The following is a 27,548-nucleotide window of genomic DNA, read 5'->3' as shown; positions in this document are numbered from 1 at the left end:
CTTCACCCACAACTTCTTGGACCCCCCCTTTTTTGATATTCCTGGATCTGCCCCTGGCAATTGTGTTTTCCCTTATGAGTTGTCATTTCTAAATTTCTAAGGCCTTCAGTCTACTTGGACAATCGAGATGATTTAGTTCAAGAATAATCCCAGTCGCTTTATCTTTTTTAAGGATGTTATGTCTTTCTGGAGGTACTATTATCTCCATGCCTGCATACATTAGTCTAGATGCAGATATATGTGACACTTATAATTTCTAGGAGTATTTTCTTACCCCTGTACAGTATTTGAAGATATAATTTACAATTCTTAAAGTAAAGTTTTGCTTTTTTTCAACACTTTCCCCACTTGTTGCACTGCCTTCAGTAATTGGTCTATCACAATACAGTACAGTACCTAGATATTTTTCTTTATCAACAGTTTCCAAGTACAGAGTATAGTAGCTTCATTTTGGGTTGTTGTGTCACACATTTTGCTAAATTAAAAAGCATTTGTCATTTCTACAACCCTTTCAAAACCTTATGTACAGTAGATACTTTTGCATGGCTGCGATATCTTTCTGTATTGCCACCTTCCCAGTATAACTATCTTAAGTACTGTCCAAGAACTTGATTATATGACTCACTATACTTTCCTAAATGTCAATACTACAGTACAGATCATAAACAGGAAGGGTCTAAGAATAGACCCCTGTGGGACTCCACCAAGAACTTTTCTATTCAGTATTCTATTTCAGGACTCAGTATGTTGTCTGTCTTTGAGTCAGTGTTCATTCTCCTTCAACACTTTGCCTATGATGCCATGTTCCTGGATCTTAAGAGGCTAGCCATACATGTGGAACTTTCTCAAACATCCTAGGAATATCCCTGTATAACACATCCACAAGTAAACATTGGTCCTTGCAGTCTGTTATAGTTACCATCTATACCCAGGATTTAATAAAAGGAAAATAGGGGAAGTATGTTGTAACAGAAACAATTGTAAGCTCATCTAAGACCAGACTTGACCAACACTGGAACATATTTAGGTATATTCATGAGTCTGTATATATTCAGTACTTGTCAACAGTGCATAACAGAGAAATGCCCAACTATCTGACCTGCTAATGAGCTGACCGGTTTGTGAAGACATAGAATAAGACAGAGGTACTGCAATTGCTTCAGGGATAATGTGAAGGAAAGGGACCAATCATTCCTTCTTTACAGTTTGACATGAAACTTTGTACGATTACTGACTTTATTGTTTAGTCATATTCAGATGACAGATATGACAGACACCAAGGACGATATTTGAACTTATATGTTAATTACTTAGAATCATGTTACGTATGTATATGACTAAGAGGATGTGACTGTTGTTTACTGTCACCAATGTGTGAGATTATGGCATTGTGACATTATAAAAGAGGACATGAATCAAACTGACACATCTTAACTTAAAATGGGGAATCTAGCCATACAATCTTACATTAAATAGGCAGGGTACCCATGTTCACATTGGTTCAGCATGTCCATACATACTGGTAGTGCAGGTGTACAATGGCAAACAAGTAAGTCTAACTATGGATAACCAAAAGAATGTCATTAAAAGTTTAATTTCCGAGTTGTCCTTTCATGGGGGCTAGAACTAATCACATAAAAATTAACCAACAAAAACAGACACCAATATTTGTGGCTATAAATGTTACCAACACTTTATTGCACTTGGGACTGGTGAATCACTTCCACAATAAAACATACATTGGTCAGGGATACAGGAAATCACTGGGTTAAGTTATAACTACCTATATAATCTGTTTGTTACCTATTTATGACTTTAAACACGAAAATGGGGTTGTCTATGATAAATTTCCCACAGAAATCAAAAGAGTGAATTGAGTATTTATATTAGGTTAGATAGGCAGTCACCATCAATCTTCCTTTCAATAAGTATCCTGTACCTTGCCACAGTAAACAAGACATCTATTTATTTTACCCATCTCCATTCTACGTTAAATAACATAAAAATTCAACCTTACAAATCATCAAGAGAACTTTAGAATATTAAGACAAAACTATAGATAACAAATCACTGTATCATTAAGGTCAACAGATAATGAATTTCTTTGTGATCTAAACACATTTCATCTGTGCTTGGAAGTCATCAGGGGCCATATCCACGGTTCATGACCCTAACACGGGATAAAACTACCCTCCGGTTCATCACAATAACAATACCTTGTTACCTGTTTCACACAAGCAAGTAATTAACGTGGGATGTAGAACGTGAACTTTGGGGACCCAGTGATTTGTGACTAACCTTTTTACTCACGCCCACAACAGCCTCTGCATCTCCACCGCCTCCAAACTCAGCGTTAGTGCTATTGACGGGTGTTTCACTGTTAGCCATCGTAATGTCTCCTCTGTATGAGATCGCATAGACAAAGCACAACCCAATATACAAGCAGCACTAGCGGTATAGACCACCTCCACCTACACCAACTGGCCCACACCGACACTGATGACAACACAGCCCAAAGTCACACACAGTTACCAACGCTCGAGTAAAAATACAAAATAAAAACAGAGTCACGTGGGAAACTTTAACATTCTTTTGAATTCAATCATAATAACCATATTTGAATAATTTCTATAAAGGTAGAGTCTCCCATACTAATCTGTAAGTACCCCTCTAGTTCTATCAAATTACTTAAATGAATCACATACCTAACAGAACAGCGGCAATCTGGTAGTACTGTTTGAGCGCCGCACGCCAGGAGAAATTTTTCTCTGTAAAACGCAATGTTTCAAAATGTTATGACTTCTTCTGTAGTAATGTTAAAAATAGTATTTATTTTCTACTTGTACTGTACTGAGAAACCATACATATAATTCACTATAAATTTCAAAATTCGAACTATTACCCAAATATATATAAAATATATGAATGTTTTTAAATAAAATTATAAAACCACATATTTATAGAATCATCTGTAATACAGTATAATCTTTCCATTTGTGATAAATAATGAACAATAAAAAACAACCCAGGGAAATGGGTTAGTAGTGTTCATTAATCTACGAGATAATACGAAATCTCCGTCAACTTTTGCAGATACATTATTCCAAATAACATTTTGTCCTAAAACTGATCACTAGAGCGGTGGCAGCAGATAACATACATTATAAATGGTGTAGGCAGTATCAACAGGACCACCTAGTTATCAGCCGCTATGATGTGTCCTGTGAATATACCACGGCTGAGATAACAGAGTTTACACCTTAGATTACCAGGGAACCCCCCTTCCTTAATAGTGTGTACGGAGAGGGGGACTGGGGAGTGGATCTAGCTTTAAATGGATCTACGGAAAGTAAAACGACCTTTTTAAGGTACAATTGTAAACACAATATTTGTGTCCGAGTAAAGCTTACAATGAGAATAATTATTTGGATAAAAGCTTACCCATACTTTTATAACTCACGCCCCCAGTGTATATACATTGCTGTGTAAGAACACTGTACCGTAGTACAGTACACTTACGTGGGAACTCCCGGGCGTATGCTCGGCACAATTGTCAACGTGAGTCATGAACTCACAATAGAAACCCCTAAAACCGCAGCAACTGGAAAAACAACATAAACATCAACGATAAAATCAATAATAGCAGATGGAACAAGACAAAAATAATCCAGCATGGACAACAATAACTGTGACGTTCATGACGCAAAAGTAAATTAACAGCAACACAATAATTACAGAAGTATTACCAGCAGCACATGTGTGACCAGCCCGTGACTCACCCTTGGCCACTCTTGTTTTTTTTTCCCAGGGTAGTGTGATACTGTACCGTGCGTTGTGTCAGCGGTGTTCCCGCTCGATGAGTAACTGGAGCAATCATTACTCTTCAGTCAAGGTCATGCATGCTGCCTGCGCTAGGAACCACTGAATACAGTTGAATTCCGTTACATTACCCCGACGTCGGGAACAACTTGTGAAAGCGTAATCAGTGTCAGGGGCGGATTAAAATGTACTTGGGACCTAAGGCTAATTCTATTTAGGGGCCCTTTTGAATAACATTTTATTGCATTTTTATGAACACAATACACAGATATGGTCATCACAATATCCACATATGGAATTTGGTACATAATAAAACCAAAATATAAAATTACCACCGTTTTTCCATTTGTTAAAACTGAATAAAACCAATTTGGCTCTAAAGTTAAAGGCAAATAAAGCGTGACCAAAATTATCGACATTCTCCGTTTGTAAACTAGTTTTTAAGCTAAGAATTTCATCTTGCGAAATCGCAAATTACTTATCAAAACTCAGTTAGCGAAAAATGCCCGTTTCTATATACAGTACAGTACGTTTACAGTACATCAGTGAGGGCATATTATGTCTCCTTTGCTTCAATTTTGCTCGTGCTTCATCTTTGATCAGTTTCTGTTTTGAAAACCAGGCGTAAATCATGAGCAGCAGCATAGGATGCAAAGAGAACCATTTCATCACCCAAGTTGGTCTCAATACCAATGGGGTAATGCTGAACCAACAGATCACAGTGACTTTTCAATGCAGTTTTGTCCATTGTCGTCACCCTGGAAAAAAAAAATGTTGAACAGCCATCCTTGTAAGCAGAAGCGCGATAAGCAAGTGCAGTACAGTATAAGGAAACTTATTATTAATTCACTATGCCTGGTTTGTATCTCGCACCCTCAGGCCTATACGTGTAAACAATATTTGCGAGCTCTGCCAGAAAATATATGCAACCCCATGTTTATAGTCAACTACGTAAATTCTGTATAAAATAGACCGAACTTGCACTTAGCCACTTGATATGTACACTGTTTTTATCTTCCTTGTGAGAATCTCTACTTCCTGATTCTTACACTCCAGAACATTTTTCGTTATGTTTAATGTATCACAGAGAAAATAAATGATTATTACTTAGTATAGGACTATAGGTGAATAAGTAAATATATAGGTATATAAAGAAATAAAAAAAATTATCATCAGAGATTATGAATGATATAAAAAAATAATATCATCGTTTAACTACGAAAGTTTAACAGAAGTGAAAATACGTAGTTTATAATACTCCAACAAATACAGACTTCTCATTTCTCAGTCATCGCTAAAGTTTAAACAAAAACAATGACAAAGATAATATTCTTTAACAATTCTGAAAACAATTACAAGGTGTTGTCAGATCCGCCGGGCGCAGCTAGCAGTGATAGGTCAGTGTTATCATTATACTTTCGCGAGGAAATGTAATGTTTCAGAAGAAAAACAAGAATAGACAAAGACCGTGGATTTTTTTAGTAAATTATTAAGATAGAAAAAAATATAGTATTCAGCTCCCGTACTTGTGGTGGGCAGCCAGCCATGACTGGTATGGTGTGCTTTGTTGACGTATGTGAGAGTGTAAACATTGGCAGTCTCCAGGGTAGGTCTGACGGCAAATACCTCCGAGGGGGTCAAGTCACTATCACCGAATTACTTTCATCGGTGACCTCGACACGCACACACTTCCACCTATTTCATGTGACGTATCACATCCAAGCTGGGAGAAAGTTCTCGTTTTAAATATAAAGTAAGAACATTAAAATTGTAGTTATACCCTAAATATCATATTACCGATTAAAATAAGCTAGTTTCTAAAATTATTCTCATCTTTAACAGTTATTCTAATGCTGTCTGGGGATTTTCACTGTTGAGAATTCACTTGTCAATGACACGATGTGGGAAAGTGTAAATCATTGATTAAATTTAGTCAGCAAACATGCAGCACTTCACCTCTCAAAGAAAACAATCTCGGTGCATCTGGCTGGGTATACCACCTCCTTTTACGTGTTGGGCAACTCCCCTCCACAACCTTTAGATACCCACCCAACCTTTAGATACCCACCCAACCTTTAGATACCCACCCAACCTTTAGATACCCACCCAACCTTTAGATAGAGAGGAACAAAAAGTAGCAGAGGAAGTGAGGGAGATATACCATAGTACGCCAACTGTAACAACCTCCACCAGTTACATCAAAGCAATAATAATAATAATAATGATGATGATGATGCTGATGATGCTGATGATGATGATGATGATGATGACGATGATAAAAATAATAATAATAATAATAATAATAATTAATAATAATAATAATAATAATAATAATAATAATAATAATAATAATAATAATAATAATAATAATAATAATAATAATAATAATAATAATAATAATAATACAAGGAAGAAAAATATAAAGTAAGTATACGTAAATCACAAGTGGAAGAAGAATAAGCAACGTTAACATATATTTTATATTCATACAAGTTTATCCTTTAGTCACTTGAAGACTGATATTTGAGGAGTGTTGACAAACCAACTATTAATACTGACATCCAATACAGTGACACAAACACCTACAAATACTCCTGACAAAATTTTTGGGGTAAGTAAGCCTCCCATGAATAATTGTTTACCTTTCACTATGTGTACGCCACGTTTAATATTTTATTTGGTTAACGCCAGACGATTATATTCAGCAGAGAGAGTGTTAGCCCGTACATAAAGGGGTTAACACCGTTTCCTGTGACTGTGGGACTCTCAGATCTACAAGTTCTCTCTTTTCTTGCGCCTTGGTTTGGTTAGGTTAAGTTAGATTAGGTTAGTTTAGCTTTGGTTAGGTTAGTTTAGGTAAACATTAGGGCGATAAATCTTAAGGTAAAATAAATTAGGGGCCCTAATCTCCAGGTATTCCTTGATATTATTTACTCCAAACATTTTATTTATTTTTTATTTATTTGTTTTTAGATTCATGACTTATTCTCTCTTATAGGAAACGGCGACACAAAGTTAGCGTACCTAATGGCGTTGACTTAGCACCGAGGCTATACACTTGATACTCTTTCCTTTACCAAGTAGAGGAGGAAAAAAAATTGTTTGAGAATCCAGTGATCAGCTCGTGTTTGTGTGTGTGTGTGTGAGAGAGAGAGAGGGGGGTGAGAGAAGAGGGGGAGAGGGAGAGGCAGTGCAGGGTGTGCTAGTTCCACATCACTTGATCGCTCGCTTTATTAACTTATCACCATATTGACACCCGCCTCCCTAATGCCGAAGGGGGAAGGAAGGGGGGTTAGAAGGGGGGGGGAAAGGAAGGAGTAAGAGAGGGAGGAAGGAGGAAGAAAAGAGGGAGGAGGAAGAGGGGGGATGAGATTATGAGAGGTGAGAGGTTGAGGGAAGAAGGAGGAAGAGGAGGAGTGGTTAAGAAAAGAAGATGAAGGAAGGAAGGAAGGAAGGAAGGAATGAAGGAAAGAAGAAAAGAATAGTATGACTGAGGCTAGAAGGAAGAGAAACAACAACAACAAGGAGAAGAAAAGAGGAAAAAAGAAGAAGAAGCTGATAAATCTTACGTTTTTACATTTCGCTCTAACTTGGGACAATTTGGCTATCACCTCATGCCGTAGTTCCAAGGATTTGCAGTTTGTGAGAATTATTTTTTTTTATCGATTTATTTTTATCCATTAATTCTTCTTGTTTATCTCCCGTCTGTCTGTCTGTCTGTATCTTCGTTCGCTGATGGCCACAAGAACACTGGACTCTGATTGGCTGAACTGTGTAGCATAATTAGGTGATTAGCCATACATCTATACAGTAATGTTGTTGTGCCTTCAGTTGCTATTCCACACACATATATATTGTACTATACACGCATACTCACATTATATAAGCATATGCAAGTATACCCACACACAAATATGAAGAATAAGAATGTACGTGTGTATCTATGTGTGTATATATACAGGTATGTGTATTATGTGGAGGTATGGTGTATGTACGTGTGTGTATTTATTTGGGTGTGTGGATATGTGTTTAAGGGTTACCATGACAAGAAAAGTTAAAGTATACAACAGATTCAAGGCGAGAGAGAGAGAGAGAGAGGGAGAGAGAGAGAGAGAGAGAGAGAGAGAGAGAGAGAGAGAGAGAGAGAGAGAGAGAGAGAGAGAGAGAGAGAGAGAGAGAGAGAGAGAGAGAGAGAGAGAGAGAGAGAGAGAGAGAGAGGGAGAGGGAGAGAGAGAGAGAGAGAGAGGAGTCAGTAGGATGTTCCAAGGTACACTAGCAGCACCACAGGAAACACACACCGTGATAAAACTATCAACAGGGAGACACTCGATTAAAGTACTCTGTGCACGTCCCTGGCAGCAAGTCGTCTACACCTTGAGGATTAACACTTGACAGCTGATACTTTCATGTGCCCAATGGAAGTGAAGTGTTCGATTCCTTGTTTTCCAATTTTGTTAAAACTCACAAGGATTCACCTAAAATGTCCATAATTATATATATATGCCTCAGAATTATCTCTAGCTGGAAGAATGTATCTCAACGTGGGTGGAAATCAAGGACAAAGCAACATTGCTTTTGATATGCATGTAAAATAATTAATGTCTAACGAGGTGATTAGTTTTAACTCTAACTGAAGAGTTTTGAGACAAGTGTTATCACAATATTTATATCTACAATAACAAAAACAAGCAATGCTTTTGTTTCCTGCAGTTAATCTTCTGGAATTGTATTTGATTAATTAAAATAATATATATATATATATATATATAATGAAAACCCCAGAGAAGACAATTTTGGCGAGCCTAAACTACATTTTTACTCTCGATATATACTGTACACATATCGTTTCACCCATATCAAGAGCAATAGAGACTCTGCCATCAATCATCCTCACTAACTGCTGTAACACGTGTTTCCTGTTGTGGTATTCCCTTACACATCACAGCCCCATAATCTCTGTTTGATTTATTTCCATTTCAATTTGATTGTAGGCGCGTGACGTGTGGATTGGCGCCCATGAGTTACACACCTCTCTCCTATACAGTATTTGTTATCTTAAAATAAATACTGACCATATAAACGGGGCATCGACCGTAAGTTATGCCAGTGTGTGTGTGTGTGTGTGTGTCTTCTGTGAACGCCAGACATTAGAGCTGTGTTGCAGTAGCGCGGTATCGTCCCACACCATCTCCCTGACTCACTGACACGTGTATCTCCTTGTACAGTGATGCTGACAGTGAGCTCAGAGTGGCCCGCAGATGAGGAGTTTTGATCTGCGTTTGTTTGCTCTCAAGTCAGGCAAACAGAGTTAAATGAGGCTATATAACTTAGTATATCAGCCAGGTCTCGGCAACAGGTTACCCTCTAATTATACACATACCGGGTAGACTAACACGTGTTGATAAGAACTCAAAATGTGTAATTATTTGTTGGGTCGATATGGTTAAAAAAAGTCAAAGAAAATCACTTGCAATAATGATGGCTGTGTAAAGATGGAAGATGGAGTTAAATAAAGTAGATATAGAGCGAACACGAAGCAATGGTTAGGAAGGAATTAGGTGAACATTTGTTGGGACATAAGAGTTGACTAAATAGAACAAGTTACCAGACACCCATCATTAGCTCGTTGGAAAGTTTCAAATATAGATTGTACAGATATACGAGCGATAAGGGCTGGGTGTAAATAAGACAGCCTTACACGAACTAATATATAGGCCTACTACTGTTTTATTCATTCTTATTATGCAGATCACCTAAAGATTCGTCCCCTGCCCCAGCTATTTCCACCTCCTTCACCAGCACCACCCTGCACCAGCATCACCCCCTCACCTCGCCTTGAAGCAGTAGTTAGCGATGAGGTTAAGCGGAGGTGTGAGGGAGGGTAATCCAGGATCACCTCCCATATTGACACCTGGAGTGATCTGCCGCCTCCCTGCCGCTCCCCGCCATCTGCCAGCTTCCCATACCTCCCTGGCCTCACCACCCCATCACCCCTGTCATGCCTCACTACCACCCCTGTCCTGCCTCACTACCACCCCTGTCCTGCCTCACTACCACCCCTGTCCTGCCTCACTACCACCCCTGTCCTGTCTCACTACCACCCCTGTCCTGCCTCACTACCACCCCTGTCCTGCACTACCACCCCTGTCCTGCCTACCACTACCACACCCCCTGTCCTGCCTCACTACCACCCCTGTCCTGCCTCACCCTGTCCTGCCTCACTACCACCCCTGTCCTGCCTCACTACCACCCCTGTCCTGCCTCACTACCACCCCTGTCCTGCCTCACTACCACCCCTGTCCTGCCTCACTACCACCCCCGTCTGCCTCACCACCAAAACTTGCTCACGTATATTTATGATAATTATTGACGCCAGGCTGGTCTGATATACATTATTGGAACTTGAACTAATATATCATTACTGGCTATAATTCTTATCCACATATGCATACATAGGCACAACCAATGGGGGGGGGGGGTGAAGAGAGAGGGGAGGGAAGGGGGCACTGGAGGGTCAAATTCGCCCCTTCCTCCCATTCCTTCTCCTCCTTATTAGTTTGAATTTAAAACGTCAAACCTCATATTTCAATTCACTTTACTTTACAATTGAGTTTATATAAAATAATAAAATATAAACTCTGCTTATCCTCTAGCTTTGACAGTCATCCCGTATGATACTTAACATATTATGATAAAGTAGTATCCCCTTTACTCCACACCGCCCACCCACACCACTCTTCACCCGACAACGTCCATGTTATGTTAGTTAGATAAATAAATAAATAAATAAACACATAAATAAATTAATAAATATTTTGATATCTATTAAATATAATCGTCATTAAAGTTTATAGTGAATCATCGTGTATGTAGATAAAGAAGGTTTATAAATTACACAGACGTGCATTCGTGCAGGCATACAAACAGTGGTAAACTGAGATCCACGAACGAAATAATGCTTAAGCTCCTTTATGTGCGTCAGTGTGATATATTCTGGTTTCATGACGAAATTTTTTCCTCGGATATCTCCAGTTTTAGAAAATGGTTGATGTACTAAGGTAAAATTTGAACGGCTGTTGCATTGTCAGGTCTAAAATGTCAATTCCCAATAGATGGCGATGGCATGCACTTTTCGGCAGAGCCATAGAGTTCGGCCAACCGGGCGTCATGTTGTTACTCAGCGTGTGGGAAGTCTCCTCGGGTTGTCTCCTACATTGTTTATGAACATGATTATCGAATTATAAACATGTATGATAATTTTACTGAATAAACATCATCATCATCCTCTACAGTACGACCGCAAACTTCTTCATCAGTTGGGTAACAACATGTTGCCCGCGTGTCACCGAGTTGACCGAACTCTGTCTACCTACATGAAGTGAGAGTTAACATATAAAAAACACGAGATAAATCAAACAACTAAAAAGAATACCACTAAACAATAAACACGGAGACTGACAGATGCAAATGTAAAATACCAACATGAAAAATATCAGGTGTTAACACGAGTAAAGTTGTGACAAGAAGACAAATAATCTCTTGACACTTATTATAATAAACACGGAGTAAACTTCTTAATCCACGGGAGAACTGAAGGAGTATGCTAGTGACAGTTATGTATATGTATACAGAGAAGAGTATATATTTATCACATTTAATGACCCTAAGACAATAATCTCGAGGAACACAGTCATGAAAGAAGGGAGATATTTTGAACCAAGAATGACTAAAGAGCAACGGACACCAACCCACCCACACACACACACACACACACACACACACACACACACACACACACACACACACACACACACACACACACACACACACACACACACACACACACACATACACACACACACACACACCCACACACACACACACACACACACCCACCCACACACACACACACACACACACACACCAACCCACCCACACACACACACACATATATATGAAAAAGATAAACAAAAATTAGATAAGGAAACAACATACAATAATATTTTCTCAAGACATCTTACATCTTACTTGTTAACAATTATAACTTGTAGTATATTAAAAAAAAAAAATACTTGTACTATTCCATAAACCTTTAGCTGTACACTAGGTGGCAGCAGCTGACGACCTCGGGACATCACAGTAATTCTCACATCATCAACCAATAGTCGCGCTCTACGTCAACTCTCAGGTCGTCACTTATAGTAAATCCTACTACAGATCTTCCCTCCATCCGTCCCTCGCATTACATCACTCAGATAATGTTATTCCATTCACATCATTTACCTGGTGTCCTACTCTCTGTCTTTCTCTCCCTTCTTCTTCTTCGCCTTACCTTACCTTTTATTATTTTATCTTTGTTTATGTAATTCATGTTTCCTCTCCCTTATACCTTAGTCTTTTAGTCTATCCCAACTCAAAATTCTTCTCTGGTGACTAAAACTCTCTTTTAAAAGTTTGTCTTGACCGAGGTTCTTATGGATCTGTTATAATTATTGTGTATATCTGTGAAATAATACAATAATTAATATCTCAACTATGATTGGGTGTTTCTAACGATAAGATTTCCCTTTCGTAATTGGTATAATATTGTAATTGTTATAGGTTTATGATAATTATATGTACTGGAGTTCTGGAGTAATGTATTGAATTGTTTTGCTGTGGTCAATAAACAATCTGTCTATCTCTCTATCTACGAGTAATTGTCATGTTTTATTGACAATATGAAAATATGTATACGTGCACTGCCTATGTACAGTGTTTGTACATCTATACATGTTTATATATACCTGCATTATTAATATGAATCATTTATATATATCTGCACTCTCTAGGTACAATGTATATCCATACTCTTCATGTTTATATAAGGTTTAAGCTGAGTTATTGCTGTTGTGTTGCCTCCAGTGTTGTGTATATAGTAAGTCACTTTCAGAGGAGAGCTTGGCACACGAGACAAGAGTGTGGCGTCAACACACTCCATGACGTCAACACACCCTTTGACGTGAGCACACCTCGTGACGTCAACACACCTCATGGTGTCAACACACCCCATGACGTCAACACACCCCGCTGGTATGAGTAAGGTTGGATTATGTTGTTTGGTTAGGTAGTGTAGCGCGTGTGTGTGTGTGTGTGTGTGTGTGTGTGTGTGTGTGTGTCCCGCCACCTGATAAATTTATTGGGCAACTTTTATAATGAAAGCAACACATTCTAGCGACCACCATCTAGCAACCACCATCTAGCAACCACTATCTAGCTACCACCATCTAGCAACTATCACCTAGCTACCATCATCTAGCAACCACTATCTAGCTACCACCATCTAGCAACTATCACCTAGCTACCACCATCTAGCAACCACCATCTAGCAACCACCATCTAGCTACCACCATCTAGCAACCACCATCTAGGAACCACCATCTAGCGACCACCATCTAGCTACCACCATCTTGCGAATGCCTTTCAACAACAACCCTCGTAACACTTAAAGCTCTGGTCATCTATACTTGAAGTTTAATCACATATTTTTTTCTTCCTATTACTAGTCACAAATATTTTATAAAGATGTAAATGCTATTGTCTAAAATTTTCGCGGGAATATTGGAGGAGGTAAGTGAATGTTGAGAGTGACGCTTTGTTTACTTTTGACTGACACACACACACACACACACACACACACGCAGCTTTGCCAGATGTTTCTAATACTAAGTTCAGGTTTTCATACACCATTAAATTTACTACACTCACCTATATCCACCTCACCTAAACCAGTGTCAGAAACATACCTTAATACACCTAGGTCACCTAACTGTACACCCCCCCCCCAGTGGACGTTGACAGCAAGGTAACACACTCACCAGAGTTCCTGCAAAGTTCCACGGCATGGATTCACACTAGCAAGGTTATAACCACAACCGCAACGCCACTGCACCACACCTGTAGGTTCTAAAACTGCACCTGTACCGCACCCGCACCACACCTGTACTTAATTACATATATATTATAATTTGTATATATCTAAATGTTATATTAAACGCTTATTCGTCATAGTGTAAGTTTTAGGTAATACAAAATCTTCATTGATTATCTTTGTGTACTAAGAGATACGTCCTAAATACATTTTTCATCACCAGTTACAACGAAACAGTACAGCCAAGTCTTACTGGGACGCAGGAATATGTTGTACTATAGAACTGTCATATTTTTCTTTGTTAAAATAGAAGGAGAAGCAAAAATGACCTCTTTGATATCACTTACTTCTGATATTCCTTGTGGGTTCTGACACACACACACACACACACACACACACACACACACACACACACACACACACACACACACACACACACACACACACACACACACACACACACACACACACACACACACACACACACACACACACACACACACACACACACACACACACACACACACACACACACACACACACACACACACACACACACACACACCTGCCTGCCTCTCTGTCTATATAAGTTTATTCACCTGTACACTACATCTGTACTTCCTAGCTAGTACACCTGTGAACACCCAAATATCTTTGCACTTACCTGTCCATTTACACCCACCTGCTTCTGCATCCTGTATACCCCTCCATGAGAGACATTGCCCTCTCCAAGCATCCAACGCTCTCTCCTGCCCTCTCATCTTCTCCTGTCACCGTCAGATCCCTCGATTCTCTCAACTGTTCTCCCAATTCAACGCCCACTCCTCTTCATCAACGCTCCCTTCTTTCATCTCAATGCTCCATCCTCTCTCTCAACGCTGAATCCCCCTCTGTCAACGTCCCATCCTCTCATCTCAACGCTCCCTCCATCTCCCCGAGCTTCCCCTTCCCCAGTAAACATTCGTCCCCTTCAACTTTTTTCCCCTTCCTTCCCCTTCATCGCCGCCACACTACATTACATCTTCCACTCCCTCCCTCTACTCCCTTACTCCTCTCTCCCTCTCTACTCCCTCCCCATCAATGTCTCTCTTCCTCCCTATCAAGGCAAACCTCCTCCTCCTCCTCCTCCCTCTTCACTCTCCTATCACCTCTCTTTTTCTTCAGTACCTTCTTCTCCTCCTTCTGGTTTTACATCCGATAACATTCCCTTCCTTCCATCCACTCCTCCTCCTCCTCCTCACCTCTCAACGATTACCTCCTGAACACCTCTGTAAACTCCTCATTTCCTCCCTCTTCCTCTTCCTTACTCCTCATTTCCCCCATCTCCTCTCTCTTCCCTCCCCTCCTCTTCCTCTTCTCCCCAACACTCGCCGACGCTGCTGAGAGATGGGACATAAAATTTGGAGGTGCATATGTGGGGAGGAGGAGGAGGGGGATCTGGGTCGCTAAACCCGTAGCAGCAGCAGGAGCCACGCGCCCCCGGGGACACCAATCCCACCATTGCTTAGGAGACCGAGGTTTTAATTCCCACAGCGATAACATTTAAGACGCGTCGCACCTTCACCAGCACTAGGATCCTAAACCAAGATCTCTCTGACGAAGGCTAAACTCGGTCTTCTGCGCCTCGTAGCATAAGGTCGATGGCGGACTCGTTCCCGGGTGGGTGGATTGAGCCTCTGTACCGTCCAGCGAGAAAGATCCGACTAATATTAAATCAAATATGTCTAATTGAGAGAGAGAACTTGAGGCACACTGGCTAATCCCGTGAAAGACGTCGCAGAGGAGGGAAAAGGACCTTGAAGAATCAATACGTGCATTCAACAACAAGCTAATCCTATACTAGAGGGTTGGATACCCAGGCGTCTCGGGGAAACTGATTAGGTCGCGTCTACACCGGCCTCACCACCCTGTCTCTAAGGGGAGGGGATTCAAGCCTTCATATTTATCATAAACTCTGTGAAGTTCCTGAAATTTATTGCAATTCTTTGTTTTGATGAAAACTTCTGAGCTGAAATAAATATGATCGTTTGGGATTTAATGTAGCGATTCATTTAAAAGAAGAATATTGAGATAAAAAATTGACAAATACAGTTCCTAACAATAACAGTGTAACACCACTCAAGCACAGCATACTCAGCATACTTCATATACTTACAGGATATAAACATACTCACGCACACATTACTCTCACTCATGGAAGTATAAACACACATACACAATCATGCATATCAAACACACATGTACGTATACACACACACACTTTGCAAACTCATACTGCCTTACATGTAAATCTATTCACCACACAAACACAAATTATATTCCTGTAGTGTTATGTTAGCGAGAAAGTATCAGTCATAGTTTAATATCACTCTTAACGTGAATATTCTTATATAACCGTCTTGGGGAGATGTTTATACTGTCCTCAGTCTTGGTGTAAACAGGGCGACATAACGAAAAGGAATTATTGACCGAGAAAGAGAGAGGCATACGAAGTGATGATTCAGGAAGAGAGGAATAAAGATAAAAAAAACAAATAGTGGAAAAGAATTAAAGAACGTTGATACAGCTCTTCAACAAACGAAGGTCTATAAGCGTGTAATTTAGTAATTAAACTAATCCACCAACAACAATAACTCGGGAGAAATATAATACTACTTTATAAATTAACAAATGACAATCAGTACGGTGGAAGATAGTCTACTGTAATAACAACAACAAAAATAATAATAGCGATAATGATTGTACAATCCCAACATTGGTTCTCAAATACCAGTATAACATTCATGACCCCTTACGTGTTCAGTATACCTTGGGCAATAGCGCGTAACGGAGAACTAACCGACCTCCCGACAAGTATAAAGTGACTAGGTGGATAAAACAAATGAACAAACAAGGTTAAAATAGACTAATAGTTTATTCTAATTATAAATAAATAAATAGATAAAATAAAATTGATCTTATTCCACAGTTCTTCAGTGGTTTACCGTAATGATTTTAGATTCAAGTGATAGTTCATATAAAGGTACTACTACTATCAGTCAAGAGGCCGACGACTAGCAGGTGTGTGGATGATAATGATGGTGTGTTTCATTCACTCTACCTGACGCTTTACCTTAAACTCTCTCTTTACTTCTGTCTGTCTGTCTGTGTTTTTGTCTATAAATAATAATAATAATAATAATAATAATAATAATAATTAACGGTTTATTAAGAAAACATGGCAGTCCGAAGGCTGAAAATATACAATGAACAGAGATGACAAGTTACATATGGTGAAATCGGGGAGTGGGTCACTTGATTGACAAAAGCTTTCAATACAAAAACATAAGAAACATAGAGTCAACATATAGATTAACTTAAGATATGGTACTGTAGCAGCTGGTCTGTAGACGTTCTTGTGACCTGGTGTCGGCGCCAACAAAGTCCTCCCCACTGTCTTGATGGCCGTTGTACCTGACTGCTAAGCCGCTACCTCACTCCAGGTAGGTCCTCCAGCTCACACAGGGTGTTCTTGTTCCTCATATGATGTAGTTAGGAATTAATAGTTCCTTACCTGGGTGGAGTAGGGAGTCCTGGTGTAGTGTTTCTTGGCTTCTCATCCAGTGTTGGTGGTGGCGAGTGTACTGCGGGCTGGGTGTGTTAGGCCGCTAAGTACTGATTGTCGCTCTAACAGTCGTTTCTTCCGCGTGTGTGTGTGTGTGTGTGTGTGTGTGTGTGTGTGTGTGTGTATGTATGTGTGTGTGTGTGTGTGTGTGTATCTTTGTTCTGTCTTTCTATGTCTTTCTCTGACTGCTTCTTTGTCTGTGTCTGTCTCTTTGTCTGTCTGTCTCTCTCTTTCTCGGGGAGGGAGAGGAATAGGAGACAAGATAAGGATGTATATTGATAAAAAAACTGATGATAATGGTGAGAAGAAGAAGAAGAGAGAGAGAGAGAGAGAGAGAGAGAGAGAGAGAGAGAGGAATTATTCAGGTGTACGAAGAAATTCAGGTAAAATTCTTAATCAATACACGAATGACAAATTGTGGGGAGGGAAGGAGAGGGGAATGGGGGGAGGAGAGGGTGAAGGGGGTCAGTGACAGGTGTAGTGATAGGTGATAGGTGATGGTGATGGTGGTAGGTGATAGTGGTGGTGTTGATAGTATGGAATGGTTGTTCGTGATAGTGGTGGTGATAATATGTTGACAAGTGTGGTGGTGTAGAGTTAAAACGAAGACAATATGACATTAAATAATAATAATAATAATAATAATATCATCAACAGCAAATCATAAATTACAATTAGGTACAAACATCACTGAACCTAACCTAACCTAACCTAAACCTAACCTAAACCTAACCTAAATCTAACCACCAGGTAGCCTCAGGTGTTATATACTGTAATTATCGAGTGAAATAAACTGGGGTGTCTAATCTTCAGGTGAAATGTGTTTACGATGAACAAACAAACAAACACAATACAACCAGATGGGGTAGATATATACTGAACACACACAAACACACAAACACATACACACACAAACACACACACACACACACACACACACACACACACACACCCAAAAAAACACATCATTCAAGCACTACAAAACGGGAAACAGACAGTAATAATTACATAATGATAGCATGTCCCCCACCCCCGTGTGTGTGTGTGTGTGTGTGTGTGTCACTGCTATCAGCCAGACAGTGATGGTGGCAGGACACAGTGATACCAAAATGACTCATGCCTTCCTGTCTTTCATTGTCTCGCGTCCACTTATCGCTGATGACCACTATAACGCAGGGGGGGTGGTCTCTGTCTGTTGTGTATTGTACCTTTGTAGTGTGTGTGTGTGTGTGTGTGTGTGTGTGTGTTCGTCTGTAAGAATTTTCGTATCATAGTCTATTTTTTTATATACGACTGAAATAAGAGAGAGAATAATAAAAGAGACAAACATAAGGAGACAATCAAGGAAGAGAGAGAGAGAGAGAGAGAGAGAGAGAGAGAGGCGGTAGCAGGCAATGAACCAGGTAGAGAGGGCAGGTATCGGCAGCGGCGGGACAAATAGGAGGGTGGGGAGTGAGGGGTGGGTTGGGGGTGGGGGGCAGGTAGGGGGTGAGGGTGGGTGGGGGTGGGAACCTCCCTTGCCAACTTGGCGACCACTATATGGAAAATCCATAGCGGGTCCCCTCCCAATGACTTTCCGATATTACATTGGCCACATTAAAATGAGGAACTTCCCTGTGTCTCTGAGAGCTGGATGGAGTTGCTTCTAAGTCAGAGAAAAACAAATTGTGTGTATGTGAGAGATAGAGAGAGAAATCTGAGAGAGAAACATGCATAAACAGAGAGAGATAATGGAGACACCTGGAGAAATGGAGTGAGAGAGAGAGAGAGAGAGAGAGTAGTATTTAAGAGAGATGCAGTACTCCCCTTCTGCTCCTTCTGCACTAGTACCTTCATCCTAATCCTGTGGTCCAATCCTCCTCCTATACAAGAGAACCTGCTTCACCTCTTTCTCCTCCTACAGCAGTACTCACTCATCCTCCGTGTCATTTTCCCTCATTGTCCCTCTTTTCCTGCTGCAGTACCCCCTCCTCCTTCTTCCCCTACTACAGTTCTCCCTCTTACTTTTCCTCCTGCAGTCCCTCTCCTCCATTTTCTTCTGCAGTTCCCCCTCCCACTTCTCATCTTCCTTCTGCAGTCTCCTTCCCCCCCTCCTCCTCCTCCTCCTCCTCCGGGTGGCAGTCTCTGGAGCGTGTGGCGCCCCAAAAAATGCGGGTGGTGAGTCAGTGTGAAGAGGAACTTTTAATAATGAAGGAAGTTACTCCTCGCTAACTTTAATTACTTTCAGGTCACGCATTAGCATTTACACACCCAGTTTACCATTTTCAATTTTCTGTTTGTCTGTTTGTCTGTTTGTCGTGTCTGTGTGTGTGTGTGTGTGTGTCTGAGAGGAGGAGGTTTTATTGCTTGTGTTTGTTTGATTTTTTTTTCTATGTTTGTGTTTTGGTTTTAATGATCGATTTGTATCCATCAGGTTACAAAAAAAAAATCGTCATAAAGAAATTCAGTTTACTACTAACCAAGTCCACTCAAACAAACAAACAAACACCAACTGTAAACGACATCATCATCATCATCATCATCATCATCATCATCATCATCATCATCACCACAAACCAATTACATTCATCAATAGTCTTTAGGAACCACAAAGAAACTCATTCATTACAAAATCGTATAAGACCCACTACACTACATCCACCACAAACAAACAACATTCACCACAAACAAAGACATCCACCACAAACAAAGACATCCACCACAAACAAACACCACTTCCATCACAAACGAACAAACCGAAATTAAAAAAAAAAAAATAAATCCCAACACCCAAAAATTAACTGATTGAAAACATAAAAATATAAATTAAATTGACAAGAATAACGTGACCCCCAATGACCACTTACCTGCCTTGTACCGAGCTGAAGCAAGCGACTGGATGAGCACTTTGAGAACGACAGAGTTTGGGTCAGAGGTTAACTTCGTGCGGATTCTTTGTGAACTACTGGTTGACGTTGTTAGTAACTGTTAGCCGGCACAAGACACCTAAGGGTGGAAATGAGTCTAGTCTGGTTGGATTGTCGTCCTTGAGGGCTGATCTCGTCACAACAGTCAGTTCCATTAACGGTTATTACAAGTTAAAACAGTCAGTTCCAGTTAACTATAGACATATAATCTATCTATCTATCTATCTATCTATCTATCTATCTATCTATTTCCAGTTCTCATCATCTTGTACACACACTAAATATCTCATTAATCACTAAACATTCTTTTTTAAAATGTTTTTCTTACGTCAATACAGAAATGTTTATCTTCCTAATCTGTATATTTCTATGTAATATTTCCATAGCAAGAATTACAACAAGTATATTTTGATTCATTTGCTGATAATATAGAGATCCTCTCGGTGGTAATTTACCGTCAACGGGGCAGATAAGGAGAAAAATGTATGACACCTTTGATAAATTTATTGAATGAACATATGTTACATAAGTTATGGCTGATGCTGTGTATCTCTAAGTCACATACACTAAATTTTTCAGTGGCCTTAAGGTTTAACCTGTCGTGTTTTGGTGGGTCCTAATAGGCTCTTAACCCCTAACATGGAGAAATTATATACTGTATATAGATTATTATTTTTTATTGATTTTACTTTTATAAATGTTTATAATTTTGGGGATTTCTTGTTCTGTTTTTGTTGGGATGTTGGTTTAATGAAGTTAGATTTTATCAATACAATAAAAGTCTTATTTTGTTAGCTATAAGTAATATTCAATAATGAATTTTAGCTAATGATTCAATTTATACTCAAAGGTATTTTCAGATAAAGTTTTAGGTTCGTTGATAAACAAATAAAGTCGAGGTTGGAGTTTATTGATGACGTCACCCTTGCCAGTGTTACCAACTAATCAACTCCACACTGTTGACATGTAGACCCGACACCCGTCTGTTTTTAACACATAATTCCACTTGCGATTTTACTTCATTTGACAATAAAGTAAACAGGTCGTACAATAACTATGACTAAATGACATGTCCTTGGCAGAAGTTTTGAAATAACACTCTACAGGTGATAGTTGTATGAGGTGCCTGTTAAAAAATAATAAAATACAGAATGTTGAGCTAGAAATATAGTGATGAACTGCAGCTAAGAGAAATAAAGATTATATTAAAATCCAAATATCGATGATCAGCTGTTTTATGTCAACACTGAAAAACAAAAAACAGAAGGGTGTCGCGGGCGTGGAGTCTTGTGCAGGAGTCGGTCTACTTGCCGATGATGACCCTACGCTGGGCCCCCACGTTCTGGCCTGAGGCTGTGGCGCCCTTGTTGGAGCCCGCCTGTAGTCCGATCACTGTCTTAGAGGCGGCCAGCTGCTCTTCAGTGAACTCCCGCTTGTGTTCTTCGGCGGGGCGTGGACCCAGCCAGGGACCGGGCCACTCAGGGTGAAGGTACGTCTGTAAGGGCACACCAACACTATCAAGGGACGAGATAGAGGAAGGAAGGAAGGAAGGAAGGAAGGAGGAGATGGGAGGGAGGGAAACACGATTGAGAAAGAAAGAAAGAAGAGTATACAGTGGGAGGGAAGGGGAAAAGAATGAGAAGAACGGAAGAGGATACAGAGAGGACGAGAAGAAGGAGAAGGGTAAGAAGGAAGAGGAGATACAGTGAAGAATAAGAAGAATGAGAGGGATGGAGGGACAAGGGGAGAAGGGGAAGCAAAAGGAGAAGAGGAAGATAGGACAAAAAGTGTGTGTGGGGGGAGATGGAGGTAGTAGATAAAGCAATAAGAGAGAAAGAAATAGAAGAGTGTGAACATAGGAGGGAAGGAGGGGGGGGAGGAGGGATAAAGAACACGAGAAAAAGATAAACAAATAAACAAAAGAAAAAAACATAAAAGTAGGGAATGGAGAACCGAAGAGAAATATGTAAATACACAAGAGAAGAATAATACTAGGAGAAGGGAAGGATAGAGAAAACGTACGTATATACAGGGTGATAAAAGAATGGGAGGGGGTGGGAGGAAAAGGAATAGGAGAGAGTGAGTGGGAAGGGAGGTGTGTGTGTGTGTGTGTGAGGAGGGTGAGACAAGCACTGAGGTCACGAAAGAGAAAACATATATATAGTCTGAATAAAAGTGTACACAGGGAATAGCCGAGTGTAATAAAGATGGAAGAGGAAAACAAAATAAAAAAAGAACCAGATAGGATGAGAAGTAAAAGTTTGTTGATAAAGATGATATTTAATATATAAGAATTATTTCAAAACATAAATATAAAAGTTATTTTAATATGTCCAGACAGGGGGATGATATACAGTGATAAAGTTATCCTAAAATATATATATATATAAATTATATAAGATACAGTCTGTGCACGTAGAGACTAAGTGAACTACAGTATATACATTTATAAATAACTGGCTCTATAACCTCTTTCTATATAGCTATACATATGCATACTGTACATAGACACTTTACATTACACATCCCCTCAAGAGACAAACATTATGTCATTAGTATATATATGCAGCCATGCCATATTGAAATTACTACATTTTACATAATCTTTCGAGAAAAAAATCATCAATTATCTTGCCAAAATCTACCTGACAATTTAAAATAAAGAAATAAATTGAAAATAACATTAAAAATAAATAATAACGAAGAGAAAACAGTTAGGGGATGATATTTGTTAGTTTTATAAAGACTATGTATGAGAAGGGAGGAATTCTGAGCCTTCGAGTTGAGTTTAGGAACACAACAACACGTTAAACCTGCATGGAGCTCAGTGAGGCGTTGATGGATAATGAATATGAATGTTTTCGACTAGTATTATTACAGGCAGGAGAGAGAGAGAGAGAGAGAGAGAGAGAGAGAGAGAGAGAGAGAACATTAGCAAATTCTTAAGTGCACAGTAAATAGAGGTCTCAGCTGATGACCCCTTACCAATGGACTCAGATCGTGTCCTTCTCCTTCTCTTCTCTCCCTCCCTCTCTCTCTGCCTATCTATCTCGCTTTCTCTCTCTCTCTACTTATACTATTTATTTTGGTTTTCATTCTTCACCTCTCTCCCTCTTTCTCCGTCTCTCTGCCTATCTATCTATCTTTCTTTCTCTGTCTGCCTATTTCGCTTTTTCTCTCTTTCTTTACCTCTTGCTTTCTCTCTTTCCCTACGTCTATCCTTTCCTCTTTCTTCCTTTCTCACTCACTCTCTCCCGGGCACCCATACGCCCAGGTGCAAATAGTTCCACAGGCAGCAACACCACATGGCTTATGACTGGTCACCTGAGCTGGGATTTACAAGGGCAGAGAAAAGGACGTAAAAAGGGGGAGAGAGAGAGAGAGAGAAAGAGAGAGAGAAAGAGAGGAAACGAAGAGAAAGAGGTGGGAAAGGGGAAAAAAAGAAATATACGGGACTTAAGGTATAGGAAAGATGCCTAACAATGATATAATCTTTCCATTCAATAGTGACTTGGAGAGAGGATGACTTAATTTAACCTTTAAAAGAGTTTAATAATAATAATTGAGGTGGTGATGGTGGTGGTAGAGACTGATGGTATTGGGTGGTAAGTGATGGTAGTGGGTGGTAGGATTGCTGATGGTAGGTAGTTGGTGGTTGGATGGTGGTTGGTAATGGTGGTTGGTAATGGTGGTTGGTAATGGTGGTTGGTAATGGTGGTTGGTAATGATGGTTGGTAATGGTGGTTGGTATTGGTGATATAGTATTAATGGTTAAAGTGGTGGTAATAACAGCATTAACGGATGTGATAACAACAGAACTAAAGTAAGTGAAAACAGAAGCAATGGATGTGTCATTGGCCTGGGGGAGGGATGTGACGTACCGCACGGCCGAGGGAGAAGAGAGATGTGCAGACGGTGGCCAGATCTTTTTTCTCAAACAGGTCGGCAGTCTGGAACAGGTCCTGGATACTTACGCCATATTTCCTCATCGAATCTGAGAAGCTGAAGAAGAACCAAACGATATTCCATTAAACACGAGGATAAGATAGATGAATTAACTTACGTGGTACTTAAACCTGAGACTTGGGAGGGGGTGGGGGGTAGGTAACGTGGTACTTGGACTTGATACTTGAGGGAGGGAGGGGGAAGGAGGGGAGGGTAGGTGGACTGGCACTTGAACCTGGCACTCTAGAAGAACAAATGAACTTACTTCTTAATGTTCTCCATCATCTTGAACTGGATCCCAGAACTGTGGATCTTCGGGATGGCACCAGGTGAGAGTTTGTTCATCAGTCGACACAACACCTGTATAGGGAGGAAGAGGAGACAGGTGAGGGTGTGGGAGACGAGAGGTAACACAGACAGACAGACAGGGATTTAGACAGATGATAGACAGACAGACACGAAGATAGACAAAGAATAGTGAAGGAAGAACAGTTAAAGAAAATACCCTTACACACACACACACACACACACACACACACACACGCTTAAGTCAGTGAGAACAATTCAACAGTAACAGTCGTACACAGTGAGGTCCCAGGTACCCAGTGATAACGGCCCGTGATAACCAGGGATGTGTTAATCCGTCTACGATAGGAAGGCCTGGGACCAAACCTCACTCATATAACACCATCAGTGAGGGAATTACTACACCACATGTCCCTCATAACACCATCTGTGAGGGAATTACTACACCACGTCAGGTCCCTCATAACACCATCTGTGAGGGAATTACTACACCACGTGAGGACCCTCATAACACCATCTGTGAGGTAATTACACCACGTGAGGTCCCCCATAACACCATCTGTGAGGGAATTACTACACGACGTGAGGCCCCGCATAACACCATCTGTGAGGGAATCACTACACCACGTCAGGTCCCTCATAACACCATCTGAGGGAGTATTACATCATGTGTTTGTTGTTCAACACGTAACAACTTACACACCTGTATGTTCACTGTATGTTCCTTGAATTTTCTCTAATGAAGGCTTTTTGTTAAACCACCAATGTAAGCGAAAGGAAGTCATTTATATCCAATGTATATTTTCAGCCTTCGGGCTGCAGTGAACTTTTTCAATAAAAACCGTTAATTATTATTATTATTATTACACACACACACACACACACACACACACACACACACACACACACACACACACACACACACACAATAATAATATAAAAATCCCTCTACTCAACTGAATTAAAAAGCAACATTAACACGATATATTAAACACAGAGAGAGAGAGAGAGAGAGAGAGAGAGAGAGAGGAGAGTGAGAGGGGAGAGAGAGAGAGAGAGAGAGGAGAGAGAGAGAGAGAGAGAGAGAGAGAGAGAGAGAGAGAGAGAGAGGGAGAGAGAGAGAGAGAGAGAGAGAGAGAGAGAGAGTCACCAACCGTTCCGTCTCGTGGTGAATGTCACCAACTCAGCGCGTTAGGTACAGGTTCCCCAGCACGGTGAAAAATCCACCAATGGCTTCTTCTCCCCTGTTCTTGGCTCCTGTTTCCCCATCATCTGGCAACACACAACGACACAGGGTCACTTTGATGCCATTGTTTAGTAGTAGACGTAAAACACATATAAGGAGACTTAGTCATTCGGAAGATTAGACACCCTACCATGAGGGAAAATACTGTCTAGGGAAAATAAAAGGTTAGGTTAGGTTAGGGTTAGGTCGTTCTTGGTTTAACTGGGTAAGATACCTCCAAGTTAAATGTTGGTAATTGGGAAGGAGGGGTGAGGGGGAATATTTCTAAAGGTATTAAAAAGATATAATCGTGTGAAACTGAAAAGAAAAAAACATTTTAAAACACATCTTTTTATAAATCATCCAGCCAGTGAACAGGTATTTTTTTTTTTCTCGATGTAGTACTCTTTTGCTCTTGGCCGAATGACGCCATTTGTACTTGTCGAAGTGACGGGAGAATTGAACTGAATAATATCATCTATAAATATATTTTTTCCAATCTTCACTGAATTCAAAAACATCTAGTGAAAATAACAATTGGAAAAGTTTTGCTGTTGATAAAGATCTATTACTACTTTGTTTTATTTATGTTTCTCGCATGAATAGTTAGTAAAGGAATCAGATATGTAAAACTGAATCCGTGAAGAGTTTTTTTTTCGGTGTCGTCTTGAGCGTTTAAATGGTGATGATTTTTCGAGTCTGACCAGTTATTTAGGTAGAGAAAACACTCCTTAGATATTCAAATTTTATTCAATTGGCTCCACCTGTTTCTGTGCGTCACTGTTTATTTACAGTTAACAGGTATCAACACACCTCGCTTAATCACAATTTGTCACTTATTAATTAAATTTTCAAGGTTTTACTGCGATCTAAGACTCATTATATAAATAAGTTTGAAGATTCTTAATGCCACGTTAATAAATTCGTACGTAAATAGCGTGAAGGAGATGACATCACAGCTCAGTTTATACCACCTCCTTCCTCCCTCCCTTCAACAGGTGGGGCAGAGCGGCGCGAGTCTTAGGTGTTGATGTGTTTACTAAGTGGCTGGCTATGACTTTTAGTGCCAAGGGTAAAATTTAGGTGTCAAATAGATTCATAAAATTATATGTTTTTTTTTTTTTTAGATGGAAGTATCAAGGGGCAGGAATTTTTTGGCGGGAAACTTTTTTTTTTTTGGCGGGAAACCAGAGAAAGAAGAAGAAGAAGAAGAAGAAGAAGAAGAAGAAGAAGAAGAAGAAACAGCTGGACATAAGAAAAAACGAAAAGAAGGAATGAAAATATAAACAAAACAAAACTTCTCATTAATTTTCCCCAACCAAATATTTCATAAATCTCACTCACACACACACACACACACACACACACACACACACACACCAGACAGACACTTACACACGAGCCTCCAACTCCTCCTCCTACTTGAGTCAGGTGTTTCAAGTGGTAGTGAAGGTAATCAGCTGATGGACCAGGTAAATTGTGCTTGTATTACCGCGTTTACAATTTACTTAATCGTCTTAATTAAAAATTAGAGCCATTTACTTTTAACCCCCCAAACAACCGCTCGAAATAACAGGCTACTTATAGTTTCCTGGAGACCGAGAGAGAGAGAGAGAGAGAGAGAGAGAGAGAGAGAGAGATAGAGAGAGAGAGATAGAGAGAGAGAATAATCTTGTGCCAGAGAATGAAGAAAGAGAAATAGATTATCTTCCTCTCCCCTCCTCACCTCCCCCTCCTCCCCCCACACACACAAAAAAGTGAGAGGGGAGGTGAGATAGTCGACAGGTGAGGGGCTGATATGTGTTTGTTTGTATGTAAGGAAGTTTATTTATG

The 27,548-nt window shown here is 40.0% G+C and overlaps 2 protein-coding genes across 5 annotated transcripts in view; both read right to left on the bottom strand.

The window, feature by feature from the left end:
- LOC121879130 (solute carrier family 12 member 9-like) overlaps positions 1–2,499 on the bottom strand; it is a 42,516-nt gene extending 40,017 nt beyond the window's left edge. For all 4 annotated transcript variants that reach the window (XM_042385718.1, XM_042385720.1, XM_042385719.1 and 1 more), the window contains exon 1: positions 2,299–2,499. In XM_042385718.1, coding sequence (XP_042241652.1) covers positions 2,299–2,388 — 90 coding nt within the window. In that variant the 5' untranslated portion in view covers positions 2,389–2,499. The remainder of the gene's footprint in view (positions 1–2,298) is intronic.
- An 18,634-nt stretch (positions 2,500–21,133) lies between these two features.
- LOC121879091 (muscle-specific protein 20-like) lies at positions 21,134–25,692 on the bottom strand. Its single transcript, XM_042385596.1, has 4 exons — positions 25,645–25,692; positions 24,450–24,544; positions 24,121–24,241; positions 21,134–21,734 (listed from the first exon to the last, which is right to left on the bottom strand). Exons 2-4 carry the CDS (start codon positions 24,527–24,529, stop codon positions 21,543–21,545), a joined length of 393 nt encoding a protein of 130 aa, XP_042241530.1. The 5' UTR covers positions 24,530–24,544; positions 25,645–25,692; the 3' UTR covers positions 21,134–21,542.
- Positions 25,693–27,548: the final 1,856 nt, after the last annotated feature.

This window comes from Homarus americanus, unplaced genomic scaffold (assembly GCF_018991925.1).
Source record: "Homarus americanus isolate GMGI-L3 unplaced genomic scaffold, GMGI_Hamer_2.0 scaffold4060, whole genome shotgun sequence".
NCBI classification, from domain to species: Eukaryota; Metazoa; Arthropoda; class Malacostraca; order Decapoda; family Nephropidae; genus Homarus; species Homarus americanus.
This window is presented reverse-complemented; position numbering and strand designations above follow the sequence as displayed.

What these genes read in the sequence shown, in the direction of transcription:
- LOC121879091 (XM_042385596.1), bottom strand. Translation starts at nt 24,529, where the DNA reads ATGAACAAACTCTCACCTGGTGCCATCCCGAAGATCCACAGTTCTGGG. An exon ending in ATGATGGAGAACATTAAGAA is followed by an intron (nt 24,242 to 24,449) that starts GTAAGTTCATTT and finishes GTTCTTCTTCAG; the next exon opens with CTTCTCAGATTCGATGAGGA. An exon ending in TCTTCTCCCTCGGCCGTGCG is followed by an intron (nt 21,735 to 24,120) that starts GTACGTCACATC and finishes GTGCCCTTACAG; the next exon opens with ACGTACCTTCACCCTGAGTG.